Source organism: Hyla sarda, chromosome 5 (genome assembly GCF_029499605.1).
Source record: "Hyla sarda isolate aHylSar1 chromosome 5, aHylSar1.hap1, whole genome shotgun sequence".
NCBI lineage: Eukaryota > Metazoa > Chordata > Amphibia > Anura > Hylidae > Hyla > Hyla sarda.
In genome coordinates, this window is record NC_079193.1 from 333,502,364 (window position 1) to 333,522,007 (window position 19,644).

The window sequence follows — 19,644 nt, forward strand, 5'->3', positions numbered from 1 at the left end:
ATAGACTATAAACCTAACCCAACTCACCACCTTGAAAGACAAGTAACGTAAAATTCCTGTAATCCAGCATCAGCCACACATAAGAGTCCCCCAATATGAAAGCTCAAAGCCATACCTGGTGGCAGAATAGAAAAACATGGCAGTGCCACACCTGTCTATATGCTGTGTGTGGTATTGCAGCTTCGTTCAACTCAATTCCATTGAATTAAAGGAATTTTTGTTAAGTCAGAAAAAAAAAAAAATAAAAAGAAAGAAAAATAAAAAGAATCCCACAAGACTTTAAAGGGGTTATTTTTAAGAAAGTTAAACAGATTTGTAAATTACTTCAATTAAAAAATCTTAATCCTTTCAGAACTTATGAGCTTCTGAAGTTGAGTTGTTCTTTTCCATCTAAGTGCTCTCTGATGACACGTGTCTCGGGAACCGCCCAGTTTAGAAGCAAATCCCCATAGCAAAACTCTTCTAAACTGGGTGGTTCCCAAGACACGTGTCATCAGAGAGCACTTAGACAGAAAAGAAAAACCTTAACAACTTCAGAAGCTCATAAGTACTGAAAGGATTAAGATTTTTTAATAGAAGTAATTTACAAATCTATTTAACTTTCTGGAGCCAGTTGATATATATAAAAAAAAAAAAGTATTTTCCTGGAATACCCCTTTAATACATTATTGACTCCATGTTGATCCAGAGATGGGCAAAGATTAAAAACCATGTAACATAGGTTCCAATGTGTCCTCACATGGCCAAGAAGGAATTTTATCTCTTGCATGAGAAAAACACCCCTGGATCAATCAATCAATAGGGATATCACCGTATACCCCCGGAAGGCACCAAGACCCCCTTTATATTAATATAACATTTTATCCATCACCACATCCCCCAGTAGAAGATGCCATAGTCTTACATTAGGAAACCACTTCCTATGCAGATGGTAGAATTAGACGTTCTCAAGCCTGGGTATAAAAAGTTTAGGATTAGGCAAATATCTCTGTGTTGACCTAGCATTTTATTTACCAATCTACAGCCATTCTGGTTTCTTCTTAGAGGGTCGGGTCCTGGGAGGATGATTTTATAACAAATCCCAAAAAACTTGTACAGGTATTAAAGGAGTACTGCAGCCTTATACAACTTATCCTCAATCCACAGGATAGGGGATAAGTGATTGCGGTGGGTCCGAACGTTGGGACCCCCTGCCATCTCCTGTATGGGGCCCCCTGACTCTGCCGCAGCAAGAAGCCACGGCCGACGCGCCCCCTCCATGTATCTCTATGGGAGTTAGAGGGCGTTTCTGACGATCTCCTAGGGGATACGTTTTCTATAGCTGCAGTACTCCTTTAATTTTCCTAGGTACGCCATGAAAGCCTCTGCCCACCAGAGCAGTCTGTAAGAAGGCCGCACTCTAGGCTAACTTTGGGGGTTCGCTCCTCTAATACCGTTTGCACTTGATATCTAAAACTTAGCAATACTAAGCAGTGTTAAATTTATCTCTGTAAGGATATTATTCACGATGTAGCAAAAGTATAATATATATCTATATCTAATCTCTCTCTCTATATACAGTGGTCCCTCAAGTTACAATATTAATTGGTTCCAGGATGACCATTGTATGTTGAATCCATTGTATGTTGAGACCACAACTCTATGGAAACCTGGTAATTGGTTCTGAAGCCCCAAAATGTCATCCAAAAATAGGAAAAAGTGAAGATTAAAGAAAAATAAGTTGATACCAAGGATAAAGCAAGTCCTTTCATATAAAAGTAAGAAAGATCTGCTGGGAGCTGTAAATCACTGTGTATGTAGAGGACAGGAGCTTCTTCAGGGTCCTGTACAGTACACGCAATGTCCTAAAAAAGTAAAATGGAGCCGCCCTCACCTGGTGTCCAAAGGAGCAGCTAACCCTGGTACAGGTAGATAGTACAGCACATGTAATACCTCCCTGTACTGTAGGGGGCGCTACCAGAAAAAAAAAAAAAAATCTCCAAATCTTCTCTGTGTCCCAGGAGCTCAGGTGCTCCTCCTTATTGTCAGACTGCTTTCACACTATACATTCCTTTGTTTTTAAAGATCTGTTATATGTTCCATTATGAAAACCCTGAAAATCGGCCATTACAAAATCCCATTATAGCCTATGGGATTTTTACATTATCCGTTTTTTTAACCCGTCATAGCCCGTTATTAATAACGGACGTTATTTTGTGACGGGAGAAAGTAACGGGAGAAATAGTGCATGCACTATTTCTTCCATTATTTCTTCAGTCACAAAATAACATTGGTTATTAATAATGGGCTAGGACGGGTTAAAAAAAACGGATAATGTAAAAATCCCATAGACTATAATGGGATTTTGTAACGGCAGATTTTAAGGGGTTTTATAACAGAACATTAAACGGATGACTTTTATAGTGTGAAAGGAGCATTAGAGAATTGGCTGCAGCAGGAGCCTCCCCCCTCTGCCCTGTTGCAGAACAAAAACAAGAGGCTAGATACACCCACTGGCTAAGCCCCACCCCCTTGGCCATTCCCTGGCTGAAAATGTAAAAGATCAGGAGGAGATTAACCCCTGGTGTTGGCCGCTTTGGGAACATGCAGAAAACCCTGCAGAGTGACAAACATCAGGAGTAAGTTATCTTCTTATTTACATTTATTATCCTGTTCTAGTTTATTGTTCTTGTAACAATATTTTGAATATAAGTAGCAAAGAAACAAAAGAAAGTTCAATTTAGACACATACTGTAGACCAATCTATACACCTTTTCTCTATTTTTGTGATTACAAAGTAGAGTATTCAAAATGAATGTCACAAAGTAAAAAATACCTGACCGAGTTCATAAGTCAGATTCTTCAATTTCCTATGGGAATTATCTTTAGAAATTCAATTTCTTTCATCTCCATAAATATATATATTAGATGAAAAAGAAATGGTCTCGTAATTTTAAGACCTGAACGTGCTGGCAGGGAAGGTAAAGTCTTTGTTACAGAGATTCAGTGGCATCTCATTTACAATAAGGCCGAATACATTACCTGACTGTCGGAGCTGTAATGGTACCAATAAAGAGGATCCGGCACCAGCTCAGCGCGTGACTGGCTTGGAATATAAAGATATGTTTCAAGAAGAAGGTATTGAGCTCCGTCAGCTGTGGGAAAGAAGAGACAAGGAAACTTAAATCTACCAATAACAGCAGGATCTTATAATCCATTGATGCAGAACACCATAGCAAAATTACAACTCCCAGCATGCCCGGACAGCCGTTGGCTGACCGGGCATGCTGGGAGTTGTAGTTTTGTAACTTCAGGAGTCAGTTCCCCATAAACACAACTAGTGGTCACCATAGATTCCTCTATTATGAATAAAGAAAATTCTAACAGGGATCATATTGTGGAGCAGTCGGGTGTGTTACATAAAATGGAGCTCAATACAGATACGCCTGTCTCCTAAAACATATCTGTCCCCAGAAAGATCCCATAAAAGGTATGTTCACTAATAAATATTTTAGAGATGAGCGAACTTACAAGTGATTCGATTCGTCACGAACTTTTCGGCTCGGCAGTTGATGACTTTTCCTGCATAAATTAGTTCAGCTTTCAGGTGCTCCCGTGGGCTGGGAAAGGTGGATACGGTCCTAGAAGACTCTCTCCTAGGACTGTATCCATCTTTTCCAGCCCACCGGAGCACCTGAAAGCTGAACTAATTTACGCAGGATAAGTCATCAACTGCCGAGCCGAGAAGTTTGTGACAAATAGAATCACTGTAACTTCGCTCATCTCTAGTGGCAACTGTCAGTATATCACAGGTCCACATTGCCAGTCACTGAGTACCCACCCCATACATTGCAGCTGCACCTTTCAGCATTTTAAAGGGGTACTCTAGTTGTAAAAAAATAATATATATTTTTTTTAATAATAATAATAATAATAATAATAATAATAATAATAAATATTATATATATTATATATGGTCCTATAATAGGACAGAAACGTTGCTGCTATTCATGTGAGCAATAAATCAAAATTTTCTCACTTATTTGAGGAGTGCTGCGCTTTTCTATATTATATTCTGAAAAAAAGGGTACTCCAGCAAAAAAGGTATTTTTTTATTATAATAAAAAAATTGTAATATGCACACACACACATATATATATGTATATATAATATTCTGAAAAAGGGGTACTCTAGCAAAAAAGGTGTGTGTGAGTATGTGTGTGTATGTATAATATAATATAATATTATATATATATATACACACACACACACATATACATACATACACACATATACACCTTTTTTTGCTAGAGTACCCCTTTTTTCAGAATATATATAATTTATATGTATGTAGGTCTAGGCCATACTTCTATACTAGGACATCTCCCTGTGTAGTTTCCCATAGTGTCAATGTCACAGTGCCATTCACGCTAAGGCCAGTGATTGGCTGAGTGGCAATGTGACGTATTGACCCCCTAGAAGTGGAGACTGGGTGCAACAATATCAGAGGCTACAGAAGACAAGGAGTACTCTGGCAAAAACCTTTATTTTGTTTAAATAAAATATGCCCAGGCTGCCTTCTTTTAAAAGGAAATCTGTCATCAATATCCCCCGGTATAGGCTTGTAGTGCGGGCGACAGTGATGTCAACGATACTTACCAATCCCAGCCTCTGTTCCAGCACTATTCTTTTTTCTTGCTTGGAGCACGGGGGTGTTGCCAATACCCCTGCGCACAGTGTTGTCTGTTTTAATGGTCATAGGAAGCGCTTCCTCCTCGTGCTGAGGCTCCTAAGCTGTAGAATGGAGATCCACTCTGCAGCATGACGCCTCTCCTCTGCTGTGAACTCTCTCCCGCACATACGGAGGAGAGGGGTGCAGCTCCATCCTCCAGCATAGAAGGATTCGCATAGAAAGTTTCTTATGAAGATTGAAAATGGACGACACTGCATGGGGGGACTATTCGCCGGTGTACCGATTTAAAATCCAACTGCATAAACTGCATCAAAAATCACCTCTTATTTTTCTTCTTTTGATGTTTTTCAGGCATTTTGTTAATTTTTATTTTCAGGCTCTCATTGACTTCAGTGTGAGCTTCCAAGTAGAACCGCTCTGAAAACTAGATATGTCCTTGCTTTATTCTGTGCTGTTTTCAAACTGTTTTGAGGAGAAATGCGGTGCAAAACTTTTAACCTTTCCTTGTGCCCGGGCTGCGAATAAAAAACTAACTCACCTTCGTACGTTCCCCCGATATCGCTGCAGCGATGTCCCACCTCGGCTTGTGATAGGCTGAGCGCACTGTCATGTAAGGAGCCTGGGCCCCACCTACTCCCTGGGCTCCTTACATGACAGTGCGCTCAGCCTATCACCAGCCGAGGCGGGACATCGCTGCGGCCAGTGACACGCTGACTGCATGGTGACGTTCCGAGCCTAAGAAGCAGATAGAAGAGCAGCCCCAGAGGAACGGGACGAAGATATCGGGGGAAAGTAGGAAGGGGAGTTAAAGTTAAGTCAATAGGAGCTGGAAACTGCATTTTGAGGTCTATTTGTGCCCGTGTGAACATACCCTAAGGGTGTTTACACGCTCATAACTAGCTGTGGAAACTCTGTTGCGAGTTACACTACCATTCATTTCCAAGGGGCCACTGGCAATCTGCCCCTACTGCGGAATGTCCGCGGACACATACATGTATATGGGAGCATAACCCGCTGCTAGTTATGAGCGTCCAAACCCTTATAGAGGTTCTTCATTTAGGGGATTCTCCTATTTGGACTATCCCTACTTGTCACAAATGTTCCTTGACAACAAATAAATAACAGATGGTGGGGGCTCAGCTAAAAATGGAGATTCAAAAATTAATACCTGGGTGCTCTACTGAATTGAAACCATTACAATAAACCTGAGAACAAGCAAACACCTCATTAACAAGAAGCACACTGAACAAATATTAGTGTCATATTTAAAGAGTACAAAATATTTCATTATACATAAATACACATGAAAAAAATATAAAAAGTACAAACAAGTAAAAAACATTAAAAAAAAAAAATTCTTTGGGTAGCCCCGTGACAATGAACAGATCACAACATTTTCCCCTGCTGATCAACTGCATAGTCCCTCTAGGGCTATGTTCACACAGCGGAATTCCATAATTCAGCACAAAGACTGCTGAACAGAACTGCGGTGGAATTGGAGCAAAATTCTGTGTTCTATTGACTGCAATGGGACTCTGCCGTGGAATTTAACAAAATGAAAGACAGGTCTTTAAAATTTTTTTGGGTAAGCAGAAATCCCATTAAAAAGTCTATGGGCAGCAAATTCCACTGTCTGAACATAGCCTAAAGGTAGGTTTCCACATTTTTTTTGGTCTTTGGCAAAAACAAAAAATTGTCACAGAGAGAAAAAAAAAATAATATTTTTAATAATATAATATAATAATATATATATATATATATATATATATATATATATATATATATATATATATATTAGTTAGGAGTAGCCGTATTAGTCCAGTGATGCATCCCATAGTAGAAATATATAATATATTATAAAAAAATAAAAAAAATTCCACAGCTGGGAGTCAATAGGAAAATATGATAGCCAGAACTACATGGAGTTATTTTTTTTTGCTCTTCATTGGTGTTTTTTGGGTCACTGGCAGGGTTTAAATATCGCAGCATGCCAAGACTATGGTGTTTTTTGTTTTTTTTTCCCCCATATACTTCTATAGATGGGGGGGGGGGGGATAAAAAGACACCGCCAAGAAACACGTAATGTGGATTTAACATTGGCATTTGTTCTACTCTTCATCAATTTATCAGTGTGAAGAACTCTATTCTGAAAGCAGTGAAAATGTGCCAAATGGGCAAAATGAAAATAAAAATTATCCACTAAGCGCTGGGTCCTGGTCCAGAGATCCCAGGGGGGTCATAGTGGTCTGACCTAACCCTCGTAGTCAGCTACTTATCCTCTATCCTGTGAATAGGGGATAAGTTTATTTTTTGCTGGATTTCTCCTTTAAAGGGTAGCTCTCATGAAATTTTTTTTTGATATATTATAGATTAATGTATGCAGAATAACTTTACAATTGCATGTTAATAAAAAAATGCTTCTTTCTATTTCATTTTCCACTTTGAAGAAATGACCACTAGGGGTCTCCCTACCAGTCCTGGCAGCAAGCATTTCAGACTCATGCTGGAGTCCTAAACACTACGAGCTGCCAGTCTGCTTTGTTCACAAAGGAGAACACTCAGAGCTGCCAGCCTGCTTTGTTCACAGCCTGTTTGGCAGCTCTGAGTGTTTAGGACTCCAGCACGAGTCAGAAATGCTTGCTGACAGGACTGATCGGGAAAAATACAACAGAAAGAAGCATATTTTTCATTAACATGTTATTGGAAAGTTATTCAACATTCATTAATCTAAAATATATCAAAAGTTTATTTGATGAGAGGTACCCTTTAACCCCACCACAGTGATAGATAACAGGATGGCCAGTGTCCTTACCTGCCAAATGATCATAAACAGATATACTCCAGCCACTCTCTGAAATGAGGACTTGGGGTCAAACCAACGCACGTAGGTCCAGCTGGCGGGGGTAAACTGCAGCACTGCCCTCTTTATTTTTCCCGTGGTGGTGTGAATGTCTCTGAGTGGAAAAAAACAGAGATACAGCAAAATGAAAATTGGAAATTTGAAACAGTGGTCTCCAAACTGCGGACCTCCAGCTGTAGCAAACCTATAACTCCCACCATGCCCGGACAGCCTATGGCTGTCCGGGCATGCTGGGAGTTGTAGTTTTGCAACATCTGATGAGCTGTTAGTTTTGCAACATCTGATGGTCACTTGGGAGAACACAACAGAGGCTGGAGACCAAGCCACTTGACAGGGCTCGATTTTGCTGTCAACTACATACTTTTTATTTTAGTCCCACAGGGGAGTATTTATAGCAATTTGTAAAAAAAAAAAAAAAATCAAAAATATCGGCGATCACTGCATCTCAAGGGTTAATGGCAGACATTGTAAACGTTAAAGTCTCCTAACTACCTCCCCGCGCATTAGAATAAAAGCATGCATACTTCCCTTCCCTGCTGCTCCTGCTGTCACACCTTTCAGTCCCCGCTGCGCGCCCATCCTACTCAAAGTATTGAAACTGAAAAGATGCCGATTCCAAAACATGCATTTTCACCCTAAGGCTACGTTCAAATGGCAGAATATCCGCAATTCCGCACAAATTCCCTTCAGCAAAGCCCCATTTAAAATTCAGAGCCCCATTTACTCCAGCGGAATTGCGGCTGTGGAAATTCCGCTGTGTGAATGGGACAGTGGAATCCCATTAAAGTCTATGGACAATAAATTCTGCATGGAGCATGGACATCCCACCGTGTCAGAGAGATGATAGATATATTATATATAAATAAAATGCTTGAGAAAGGCTATTGAGCCGAAACGTTGCACTTTATACCCTGATGCAATAAAGCTGTTTTTACTGCATTTAATCCGGACCTCGTGACTGGTGCTGTGTCCTAAGGAGTGGAAGTATATACCGTATTTATCGGCGTATAACACGCACTTTTTAGGCTAAAATGTTTAGCCTAAAGTCTATCTGCGTGTTATACGCCAATAAGCCGCTGCAGTTCAATGATTTAAAGGGAGCGCTTTAAATCAATGAACTGCAGCAGCTTTTGCAGGTGCAGAGACCGCCACCGCTGCCGGCATCTCTGCCCCTACCTGTCCTGAGGTCTAGAGCCCTGCTGCCGGCCTCTTTCCCCCCCTGGCTATCGGTGCCGCTGCCCGTTCTAGCCAGGGGGAGAGAAGCGGCGCCGGCAATGGGGCAGCGGCACAGATAGCCAGGGGGAGAGAAGCGGCGGCAGCAGGGCTCTAGACCCCAGGAAAGGCAGGGAAGAGGGCAGCGACGGCCTCTCTTCCCTGCCTTTCCTGGGGGGGGGGGGGTCAGAAACAGTGTATCGTGGGAATACACATGCACCCTCATTTTACCAAGGATATTTGGGTAAAAAATATCCTTGGTAAAATGAGGGTGCGTGTTGTAGGCCGGTGCGTGGTATACCCCGATAAATACGAGATAGATAGATAGAGATATATATATTATAATATATAATATATATATTATAATATATAATATATATATTATAATATATAATATATATATTATAATATATAATATATATATTATATATATTATAATATATAATATATATATTATAATATATAATATATATTATAATATATAATATATATATATATATTATAATATATATGTATATATATTATAATATATAATATATATATATTATATAATATATATAAATTAATATATTATATATATATATATATTATAATATATATATATATTATAATATATACACACACACACACACACACACACACACACACACATACATGCCGTATATATTATATATATATATATACACAAACAAACAATAAAGGCTGCCCAAAGGATAAACCTACTTGAAACTTGCCCAGTGATAAGTCCTCATCTCCAAAAAGCGACAGACCACCATGCCAAGGAAGATGCCGCCTCCATTACATAGGAGGATGTCCAGAATAACCTGGTCCCACCAGCACTCAGCAAAATTAGGGAGAAGGTGCATAAAGAACAGCTAAAGGAATAGGAAAGAGTGAACAGGGTTACAAAAGCATTTGTAACAAATTGATAAGAATTTTCTACTTTATAATACAAGGGTCCATGACAAGATGCAGACAATTCCTACCAGTGGAGAGCATCTCAGGTCTGCATAAAAGACTGTATTATCTCACAGAACAAGACTCATTATAGTCTCTAAACAGATGGCGTCCCTTGCTGCTAGACCCCCACAGGTGACATGTCAGAAGGACCTAACTAGAAAATGCTTAGGCCCCTATTTATCAACCTGTCTGAGACAAAAATGTGTGTTTACTGTCTTAGGTCAGGGTAACATGAGGCACATCCACAGCGTGTTTCACAATGCGGTTGCGGCTGTCACGAAGGGACTGCAGAGTGAGCTCCTGCTTGCAGTCGGGTAGCTGTGTGTGTGTCTGCTTGCAGTGCTGGATTTCCCTCTGTAACTGCTGTCAGGGCGAATGCGGCCCGTGTGACCCTGCCCAAAGACAGATAGCAGCCTAGTTTTAGTTTCTCATAATGAGCATTGATCAGTTGCCTCCTGTCTAAGAGAAATCAGACACATTAAATCTGGCCCTTAAAAGGGGTACTCTCCTCGAAAACATTTTTTTTCTCTTTAACTTTCTGGCAGCAGTTGATTTAAAGAGATTTTTAAATTACTTCTATTAAAAAATCTTAATCCGTCCAGTACTTATCAGCTGTTGTATGCTCCACAGAAAGTTATTTTCTTTTTGAATTTCCTTTCTGTCTGACCATAGTGCTCTCTGCTGACACCTCTGGCCATTTTAGGAACTGTCAGGAGCAGGATATGTTTGCTATGGGGATTTGCTCCTACTCTGAACAGTTCCTAAAATGGACAGAAGTGTTAGCAGAGAGCACCGTGGTCAGACAAAGGAAATTCAAAAAAAAAAAAAAAAAAAACTTCCTCTGTAGTATACAGCAGCTGATAAGTACTGGAAGGGTTAAGATTTTTAAATAGAAGTAATTTACAAATCTGTTTAACTTTCTGGCACCAGTTGATTTAAAAAATAAATCAATAAATAGTTTTCCAGGGGAGTACCCCTTTAATTCCTAAATCAATCATAGGGAAACCTGATGTAAGCAATACTCCACCCTCAATAGGGGCAGCTCAAAGAGATATTTGCCATAATCGTTTGATGATCTGGGGTTCCCACCAGTCAGGAGAATAAATCAAATGGTTGCCTGCAGAGGTCATAAATAAAGAGGGGGAGCCGGTCTAGACTTTTAGTGTGATGCAAGTTTCCCATGACAGGACCACTTATACTTTTAGTACACCGAACACTATAAGGGTCTACAATGATGCAAGTTTAGTTTAAACATCCGTGATGTGGGGGATGCAGATGACAAAATGCAGCTGCATGAAACAATACAAGAACTCGCCTTTGATCTTTCCTGACCAGCTAAGACCATGTTCACGGCGGAATTTCTGAGCAGAATTCCACAGAAATATTTTGCTTGGAAATTCCGCTGCAGCAGAGTCCCATTGATTTCAATGGGATTCTGCAGCACTGCGCATACTGCGGAGATATCCAGATTCCGGCATCCGCAGAAACAATGAACAGTCTATGGAGACTGTGAATTTCTGAGCGGTCCTAGCACCGATGGAACATGCAGATTTGCAGAATTTCAGCCTGTGTTTTTTAGGGCGGACATTTTACAAAAAAATTTCTGCAATGTGAACATAGCCTAACAGTGTTCCTTCTCTTGCCAAAAGAAAACACAGAGTGCTGCACAATACTATGCCTGGAAGTCTATGGATAAATGTCTACAGACAGTTAAAGGGACAGTCCATAGACCAATGTGCTATGTTTCTCCATTAAAGGGGTACTCTGCTGTCCCAGTGTTTGGAACATTTTGTTCCAAACGCTTGTAGCGGGTGGCAGGGGTCGTGGCATCACAGACACGCCCCTCGTGATGTCACGCCTCGCCCCCTCAATGCAAGTCTATGGGAGGGGGCGTGGCAGCCGCCACGCCCCCTCCCATAGACTTGCATTGAGGGGGCGTGGCGCGACATCACAAGGGGTGCGGTTGTAATGTCACGACCCCCGCTGCCCGCACCCAACGTTCTAAACGAACGCCGGGTGTTGCACAGAGATCGTAGAGGTCCCGGCTGCAGGACCCTCGCGATCAGACATCCTATCCCCTATCCTTTGGATAGGGGATGAGATGTCAAGGGGCGGAGTATCCCTTTAAGTAAATGCAGCAATTGAAACAGAGGAAAGATTGTGTGATTTCCTGGTCGCTTACCTCTGTCAGCTCCCAAGTGATGCTTATTGTCCAGCACAGGCCATAGCTGCGGATCAGTAAGGCCTTCATGGCCCAGCCCCAGAAGTGGCCAAAAGCAAAGATATCAAAGTGACTAAGAATTCGTTCCCAGGTGATCACATGGCAATTGATGGCATATTCCTGTAGAAGAGAAGAACATTGAGAAAATTAACCCATTCCTTATACAGTTAAAGGGGTACTCCAGTGGAAACTTTATTTTTTTAAATGAACTGGTGCCAGGAAGTTAAACAGATTTGTAAATTATTTCTATTAAAAAAAATTCTTAATCCTTTCAGTACTTTTTAGCAGCTGTATGCTACAGAGGGAAATCTTTATTTGTTGAATTTCTTTTTTGTCTTGTCCACAGTGCTCTCTGCTGACACCTGATGCTTGTATCAGGAACTGTCCAGAGCAGGGGAAAATCCCCATTGCAAACCTATGCTGCTCTGGACAGTTCCTGACATGGACAGAGGTGTCAGCAGAGAGCACTGTGGACAAGACAAAAAAGAAATCCAAAAAGTAAAGAATTTCATCTGTAGCATACAGCTGCTTAAAAGTACTGGAAGGGTAAAGATTTTTTAATAGAAGTAATTTACAAATCTGTTTAACTTTCTGGCACCAGTTTATTTAAAAACAAGCTTTCCACCAGAGTACCCCTTTAATATTATATTTGGTGACTTTTCAAGTCCTTTTTAGCTCAATGCCAAAAATCTGGAAATATCTCTACCAACAAGACACATTTCCCTCAAATAAGAACTATGCAAGTTTGCTGATCCTCAGTTCCCAGCTATATTCTGTAGGGAACTGGGAGCCTGGACACTGGTCCCAACAAGAAACTTCACTTTCACAGCTGAAATGAGACAATAGCAGGGGTTCCCAAGAGAAGACGTATCCCCCCCCCACCCCATATCGTGCAGTAATAATGTGTTCAGGGATATATAGGATATGCCATAAACGTCTTCTAGATGTGGGTTCTCCCTCAGGACCATCACCTATGTTTAGAAGGGTGGCCACCTGACCAAAATCGGACTGGTTGCAGTGACCACGGGTAACAAAAACCACCAAATGGGCTGCTCTATGGCATTTCTGTAACTCCCATAGATGCAAATGAGAGTTAACAGAATCAGGGTAACATCCATTCTACAGCTAGGGGGCAGTCCCAGAGGCAAGACCTGCATCTATAGAATATTCTGTAAACATATGTCTGACGGAATACCCTCAATGCAAGAGACACACACACCATAAAATATCAAAACCTACAATCTGCCCAAACCCCTACAGAAGTTTATCATCTACAATGGACACTGTCAGTATGCAATAAGGATCGACCGATTATCAGTTTGGCCGATATTCACGATTTTGGGCATTATCGTATCGGCAAGGTACCTTGCCGATAATCCGATACTGCACTGCCCCGGCCAGAGACCGCTGCTGCCCCATTGCCTCAACGCGACATTACCGTCAGTGCGCACAGCGACAGCTCAGGACGCCGCCAGAGACAAAGTAGTGTGGACCCCGGGAACAGGTAATTATAAAACCGGGGGATGGGGGGGGGGGGGGGGGGGGGGAGGCAATGGGGGAGCGGCGGTGGTTGGACTAAGGACCGGCAGGGGAGAGAAGCGGACGGCGGCAGTCTCTGGCCAGAGGATAGGCAAGGGGGGTGGGGGGGGGGCAGCGGTGGTGGTTGAACTAGGAAGGACCCCAGGGCAGGCAGGGAGAGAGAAGCAGGCGGGGGCGGCGCACGCTTTAAATCAATGATCTGCAGCGGCTTCTTCGGGGCCGGGGGTGTAGAAATAGCCGATAACTTATACAGATATTCCGGAATAAGTTATCGGCATCAGCCCTAAAAAAATTGATATCGGTCGCTCCCTAATATGGAAATATACAATACGCTGCATGATTTCCCACCATAATGTCGGCTTCTCTCGTGGCATAGCGCAGATTTGGATCCAGCCAATACATGACCGACTTCACCTGCTCCAAGTTCAGGAAGAGAAGAAATACTAAAAATAGGAAATAAAGGACGCTGAGGCCTAGAGGACAAAATAAGGAAAACATTTTAGATTTACAAGATTATAAAAAAAAAAAATATATAAAAAAATTTATAAATTAAAAAAAAAAACGTATCTATTTTAAAAGAGGCCGTGTCCCCAGGTTTCCCCCTAAGGGTAAGTGAGGCAAATTTCCTTGCTTATTTTATTTAGAGCAGTATTTACCATGGAGCAGAAAGGTGCGAGTCCCTAGGGCAGTGTTTTCCAACCAGGGTGCCTCCAGCTGTTGCAAAACTACAACTTCCAGCATGCCCGGACAGCCAGATAGGTAGGGCTCTGACTGTAGGCACTCACCTGTACCCTCACCCCCTTCCCATTATTAGTTAACACTTTTTGATAACAATTTTATCAACTAATTAAATTAAGATTTGATATCTAAGCCTTATTGGTGATCTTTTGCTTATGCTATATACTATTTACTCTCACCAAGGGATATCTTTATCATTTTTTTGGATTGAGAAAACCAATTATCTATAATTTTCTCTTGAGTTTTAGACAAATTTTCTGCCACTGAAAATCTGTAGTGTGAATGGGTCAACGGAATACCCATTTACACCAATGTTTAAGTGTGTGCAACGCATTACTGAGAGGAATTCCACACGCAGAAATTCTGAATTCCGCATGAAAATTCTGCATAAATTTATAGCCAATTAACTTCAATGAAATTCCTGCAGCAGATATTCTGCTGTGTAAATGGGACAGCGGCATCCCATTGAAGTGTATTGGCTATAGATTCATGCAGATTTCAGTGCAGAAATTCTGCCGTGTCAACCCAACTTTATACTGTAAGGGTAGGGTCACACATCGAATCCCCAACATATTTTACACTGCGGATCTGCCGGTGACCTAAGCCATAGTGTGCCTCCAGCTGTTGCATGAGCAGTCTACTCAGAAGTCATGGCTACTCCGCGATGTCCGAGTACACTGAGTGCACTCGGCGACTTGCAGGCCCCTGTGTGGCTGCTCGGAGCGATGGATTGCCACTGTGAGCAGGCCAGGGGGCGGGGTGAGGTGTGGAGCTGGGGCGAAGGTAGTGGCAACAGCTGGAGGCACACTACGGGTCGGGTGACCGGCAGATCTGCAGCGTGTGACCCTACCCTAATACCTCACTACCACAATTGTGGGTCTACTGGCAATGTGGTCTTAAAACTCCCACAACACAAGCTACTATGTGGTGGAGTGTCTTACAAGAACAAACACGATGGGAGAGATTCATCAAAACTTGACAAAAGTTGACCAGTTGCCCATAGCAACCAATCAGATCTCTTTCATTTTTGAAAAGGCCTCTGAAAAATGAAAGTAGTGAGTTGATTGGTTGCTATGGGCAACTGGTCAAACTTTCCTCAACACAGGTCTTGATGAATTTCTCCCAATGTGAACACAGCCTTAGGTATAAAGATATATAGATCCCTAGAACAGTAGAGAGGGTCACACTACAGAAATTCCGATGCAGCAGAACCCCACTGCTGGCAACGGCGTTCCGCTGCACACTATGGAATGATCTTGCCGATTCTTTCAGCCGAATTCTCCTGCAATACATTGCCGTCTGGGGAACGCACACTTAGGCTGCACTCAGAATCTCCGTAGTGTCAAAATTTATTTATTTAATTTAATTTTATATATATATATATATATATATATATATATATATATATATATATATATATATATATATATATATATATATATAAAATATATTCTAATCTATATCTCTGTGTAATACTCCAACTACAATATGAATAGTCACAAGATAAGATATAAAAAAAAAAAAAAAGAAGAAAAAAAAAAATGCCAATCCATTGGGGGGGGGGGGGGGGGGCACTATATATGTGGAGTTTTAAATGGATCCAGCATGTCACCCAGTCATAGGCTATATGCCCAGCAGAGGTGAGTGGATAGTTGAGTGTTAGGCTCAGAATTTGTGCTAGGTTCCCATCCTAAATGAGGCCACCTCCCCGTGGTGGATGGGGGACACGTTTTGATCAAAAAGTGCGCTAAGAGCCTCAATTTCTTTGACCAATGTATGCTCACATATATAGTGCTGCAAACCCCCCCCCCCTCCCCCCCAATGGATTGGCAAGTTTTTTTTATCTTGTGACTATTTATATTGTAGTTGGAGTATTACACAGAGAGGACTAGAGTAGAATATATATTTGCTCATATAACAATGGCGTTAGGTAATATTCTGTGTTAGTTTATGTATATGCCAGCATGTTCACTTTCTGTGCGTTTTACTCTATTAACTTACATGTATTTTAAGATTTTTAATTATATATACAGTTTATATATATTTTTTTAATGACATTTTTGCTTGCGTGAGCCCCTCTTTTCTCTATAGGTCCATATGTTTATTCTAGAACAGTGTTCCCCCAGCCAGCGTGCCTCCAGCTGTTGCAAAACTACAACCCCCAGGATGCCCGGACAGCCAGCGGCTGTCCGGGCATCCTGGGAGTTGTAGTTTTGCAACAGCTGGAGGCACGCTGGCTGGGGGAACACTAAACTAGAAATCGTAGCTTTGTGTGTCAAAATAGAAGTTTCTATAAAGGAACACGAACCTACATACTAGGAACACAAAGCATACATCTCTGCACTAACGTGTAGCCTGTACACGACCACGGCTTTAACCAGACTTACTAAGCGTCCTGTCATTTTAGGCCGTGCATTTGTCCTCAGCCGATCACACATTGGCCGGGTGACTCACTTCATACATAATTCCTTAGACGGGAGGATCGGACATGTTTTTTGAGTTGTTACCAAGGAGCCGCAGGGCCGGCGGCAGACAACACTACACGAGTTCCTCATTACGGAGACGCTAGCGTTCATCTAGAACAGCTGCCTGAAATATTCGTGGAAAGTCACGGACTGCGGGGTCGGTTCAGGACAGGGTCCGGGATTTGTGATGATAGGATATGCCCTGCCGTAATAATTCAGGAGGGAGGGGGGGGGGGGGGGAGGGGGATCTTCTTGGGTCTGATAAAAATCAAAGATTCTGGGCTGTTCTTATGGGGGATATAGAACGTCATAAAGACAAAATTACGTGCGGATGTGTCTGACCGTCCTGACAAGGATCACTTACCAAACACCATCCTCCATAGTGCAGGGTGTGGCCTCGTGAAGGGACCTGCAAGAAGGTTAAGAGAGACTCATAAGAACTCGCTTGAGTGTTTGTAAAGATTCAATGCTGAATAGATACTCTAGACGTAGATATTAGAGATCACTGTATTTACAAAAGTGTTTCCCAACCTGTGTGTCTCCAGCTGTTGCAAAACTACAACTCCCTACATGCCGAAGGCTGTCCGGGCATGCTGGGAGTTGTAGTTTTGCAACAGCTGGAGACACACCTCTCTATAAAAATGTATGGAAGGCAGTATGAATCCAACCTTAAAGGGGTACTCCACTGGAAAACCTTTTTTTTTATCAACTGGTGCCAGAAAGTTAAACCGATTTGTAAAAGACTTCTATTAAAAAAACAATCTTAATCCTTCCAGTACTTAGCAGCTGCTGTATGATCCACAGGAAGTTCTTTTCTTTTTCTGTCTGACCACAGTGCTCTCTGCTGACACCTCTGTCCATTTTAAGAACTTTCCAGAGTAGGAGAAAATCCCAATAGAAAACCTATCCTGCTCTGGACAGTTCCTAAAATGGACAGAGGCGTCAGCAGAGAGCACTGTGGGTCAGACAGAAAAGAAATTCAAAAAGAAAAAAAGAAAAAACTTCCTGTGGATCATAAAAGCAGCCGATAAGTACTGGAAGGATTAAGATTCTTTAATAGGAGTCATTTACAAATATGTTTAACTTTCTGGCACCAGTTGATTTAAAAAAGTGTTTTGCAGTGGAGTACCCCTTTGAAAGTTAAAAATAAATAAATAAAGAATTTGCAGAATTTCTGCCCACGTTTTCCGGGTGGACATTCCACAAAATTTCTGCCTTATAGTTTCTAGGGAAAGTTAGAATACAGAAACAAAGAGGTGGCAGGGGAACTAAAAGCGTTTAAAGCTATAGTCACACGTAGCAGATTTGCCTACATGTCTGTGACTTTCCCATTTATATGGAAGTGGCATACAGAAAACCATTCATCTTCTGCAAGAACTATTTTCAGTTGCAGTTTTTGCCCCAAATCAGCTGCATGTGAACATCCTTTTATCTGTGCCATTTGCAGCATGAGAGCTGTCAAGAAATCCTCCTCACTCTGCTGATCCTGTCCCAGTCTACACAGCAAAGCTGACACGTGAGCTGTGTAAGAAAAGGAGCATTGGTCTATCAGGTGTGTGCTCTAGGGACCAGCATGAGAGCTAGAGTACATCAAGACAACATAAAGGGGTACTGAACACCTTATCCCCATGCAGGTGATTACTGGGGTCCCAGCGGTTGGACCCCCAGAGGTCAGACACTTATCCCCTATTTTGTCAAAAGGAGACTAGTTGTTCAGTACCCCTTTAGGCTACGTTCACACGTACGGAGATTTGATGCGCAGGATTTGCTGCTGCAGATTTCAACATAAACTAAATGACTGAGCACAACTTCTAATCTGCAGTTACAAATCCTGCGCATCAAATCTGCGCAGGATCCTGTACGTGTGAACGTACCCTTAAAAAGGGGTACTCCGGAGCTAAGACATCTTATCCCCTATGCAAAGGATAGGGGATAAGATGCCTGATCGCGGGGGTCGTGCCGCTGGGGACCCCCGTGATCTTGCACGCAGCACCCCGTTACAATCAGTCCCCGGAGCACGTTCGCTCCGGGTCTGATTACTGGCGATCACGGGGGCCCGGAGCATTGTGACGTCACACTGTGTGACATCACACTCTGCCCCCTCAATGGGAGGGGGCGCAGCAGCTGTCACGCCCCCTCCCATAGGCTTGCATTGAGGGGGCAGAGTGTGATGTCACACATGGGCAGGGCTGTGACATCACAATGTTCCGGCCCCCGTGATCGCCAGTAATCAGACCCGGAGTGAACGTGCTCCGGGGATTGATTGTAAAGGGGTGCTGCGTGCAAGATCACGGGGGAGCCGCCGTGATCAGGCATCTTATCCCTTGGATAGGGGACAAGATGTTTTCGTGCCGGAGTACCCCTTTAAGGATGTAATAGGAGTAAGGAAACCCCCATCAGCGATTCTGCATCTTCGTCAAGAAGACTTTATTAAGCTAATAGGAAGGCATTTATCTGTATACTAATATGTTGTAAATGGCTAATAAAACTGTCCACCGTGCTTGTTTATTGCCATACTGTAACATTCAATGAACAACGTCCGTCATGCCAGAGTAAACATGGACGAGGCTGGCACAGTGGAAAGAAAGGATTGACGTTTCCTGACCAACAATCTGGCCCGATGCCGGTGCTTACAGGTAGTGCTGAGCCAGGTGCAACGCAAGAAAGAGGAAAGAAAGAAAGAGGAAAGAAAGAAAGAGGAAAGAAAGAAAGAAAGAAAGAGGAAAGAAAAAGAAAGAAAGCAGGAAAGAAAGAAAGCAAGAAAGAGGAAAGAAAGAAAGAAAGAAAGAAAGAGGAAAGAAAGAAAGAGGAAAGAAAGAAAGAGGAAAGAAAGAAAGAGGAAAGAGGAAAGAAAGAAAGAGGAAAGAAAGAAAGAAAGAAAGAAAGAGGAAAGAAAAAGAAAGAAAGCAGCAAAGAAAGAAAGCAAGAAAGAGGAAAGAAAGAAAGAAAGAAAGAAAGAGGAAAGAAAGAAAGAGGA

General features: G+C 42.0%; 1 protein-coding gene across 3 annotated transcripts in view; it reads right to left on the reverse strand.

The window, feature by feature from the left end:
• Window positions 1-19,644, reverse strand: part of PTDSS1 (phosphatidylserine synthase 1) — an 83,930-nt gene that overhangs the window by 19,208 nt on the left and 45,078 nt on the right. For all 3 annotated transcript variants that reach the window (XM_056522433.1, XM_056522434.1, XM_056522432.1), the window contains 6 exons: window positions 17,032-17,076; window positions 13,813-13,937; window positions 11,887-12,045; window positions 9,468-9,619; window positions 7,485-7,626; window positions 3,022-3,134 (listed from right to left, as the gene is read on the reverse strand). In XM_056522433.1, coding sequence (XP_056378408.1) covers window positions 3,022-3,134; window positions 7,485-7,626; window positions 9,468-9,619; window positions 11,887-12,045; window positions 13,813-13,937; window positions 17,032-17,076 — 736 coding nt within the window. The remainder of the gene's footprint in view (window positions 1-3,021; window positions 3,135-7,484; window positions 7,627-9,467; window positions 9,620-11,886; window positions 12,046-13,812; window positions 13,938-17,031; window positions 17,077-19,644) is intronic.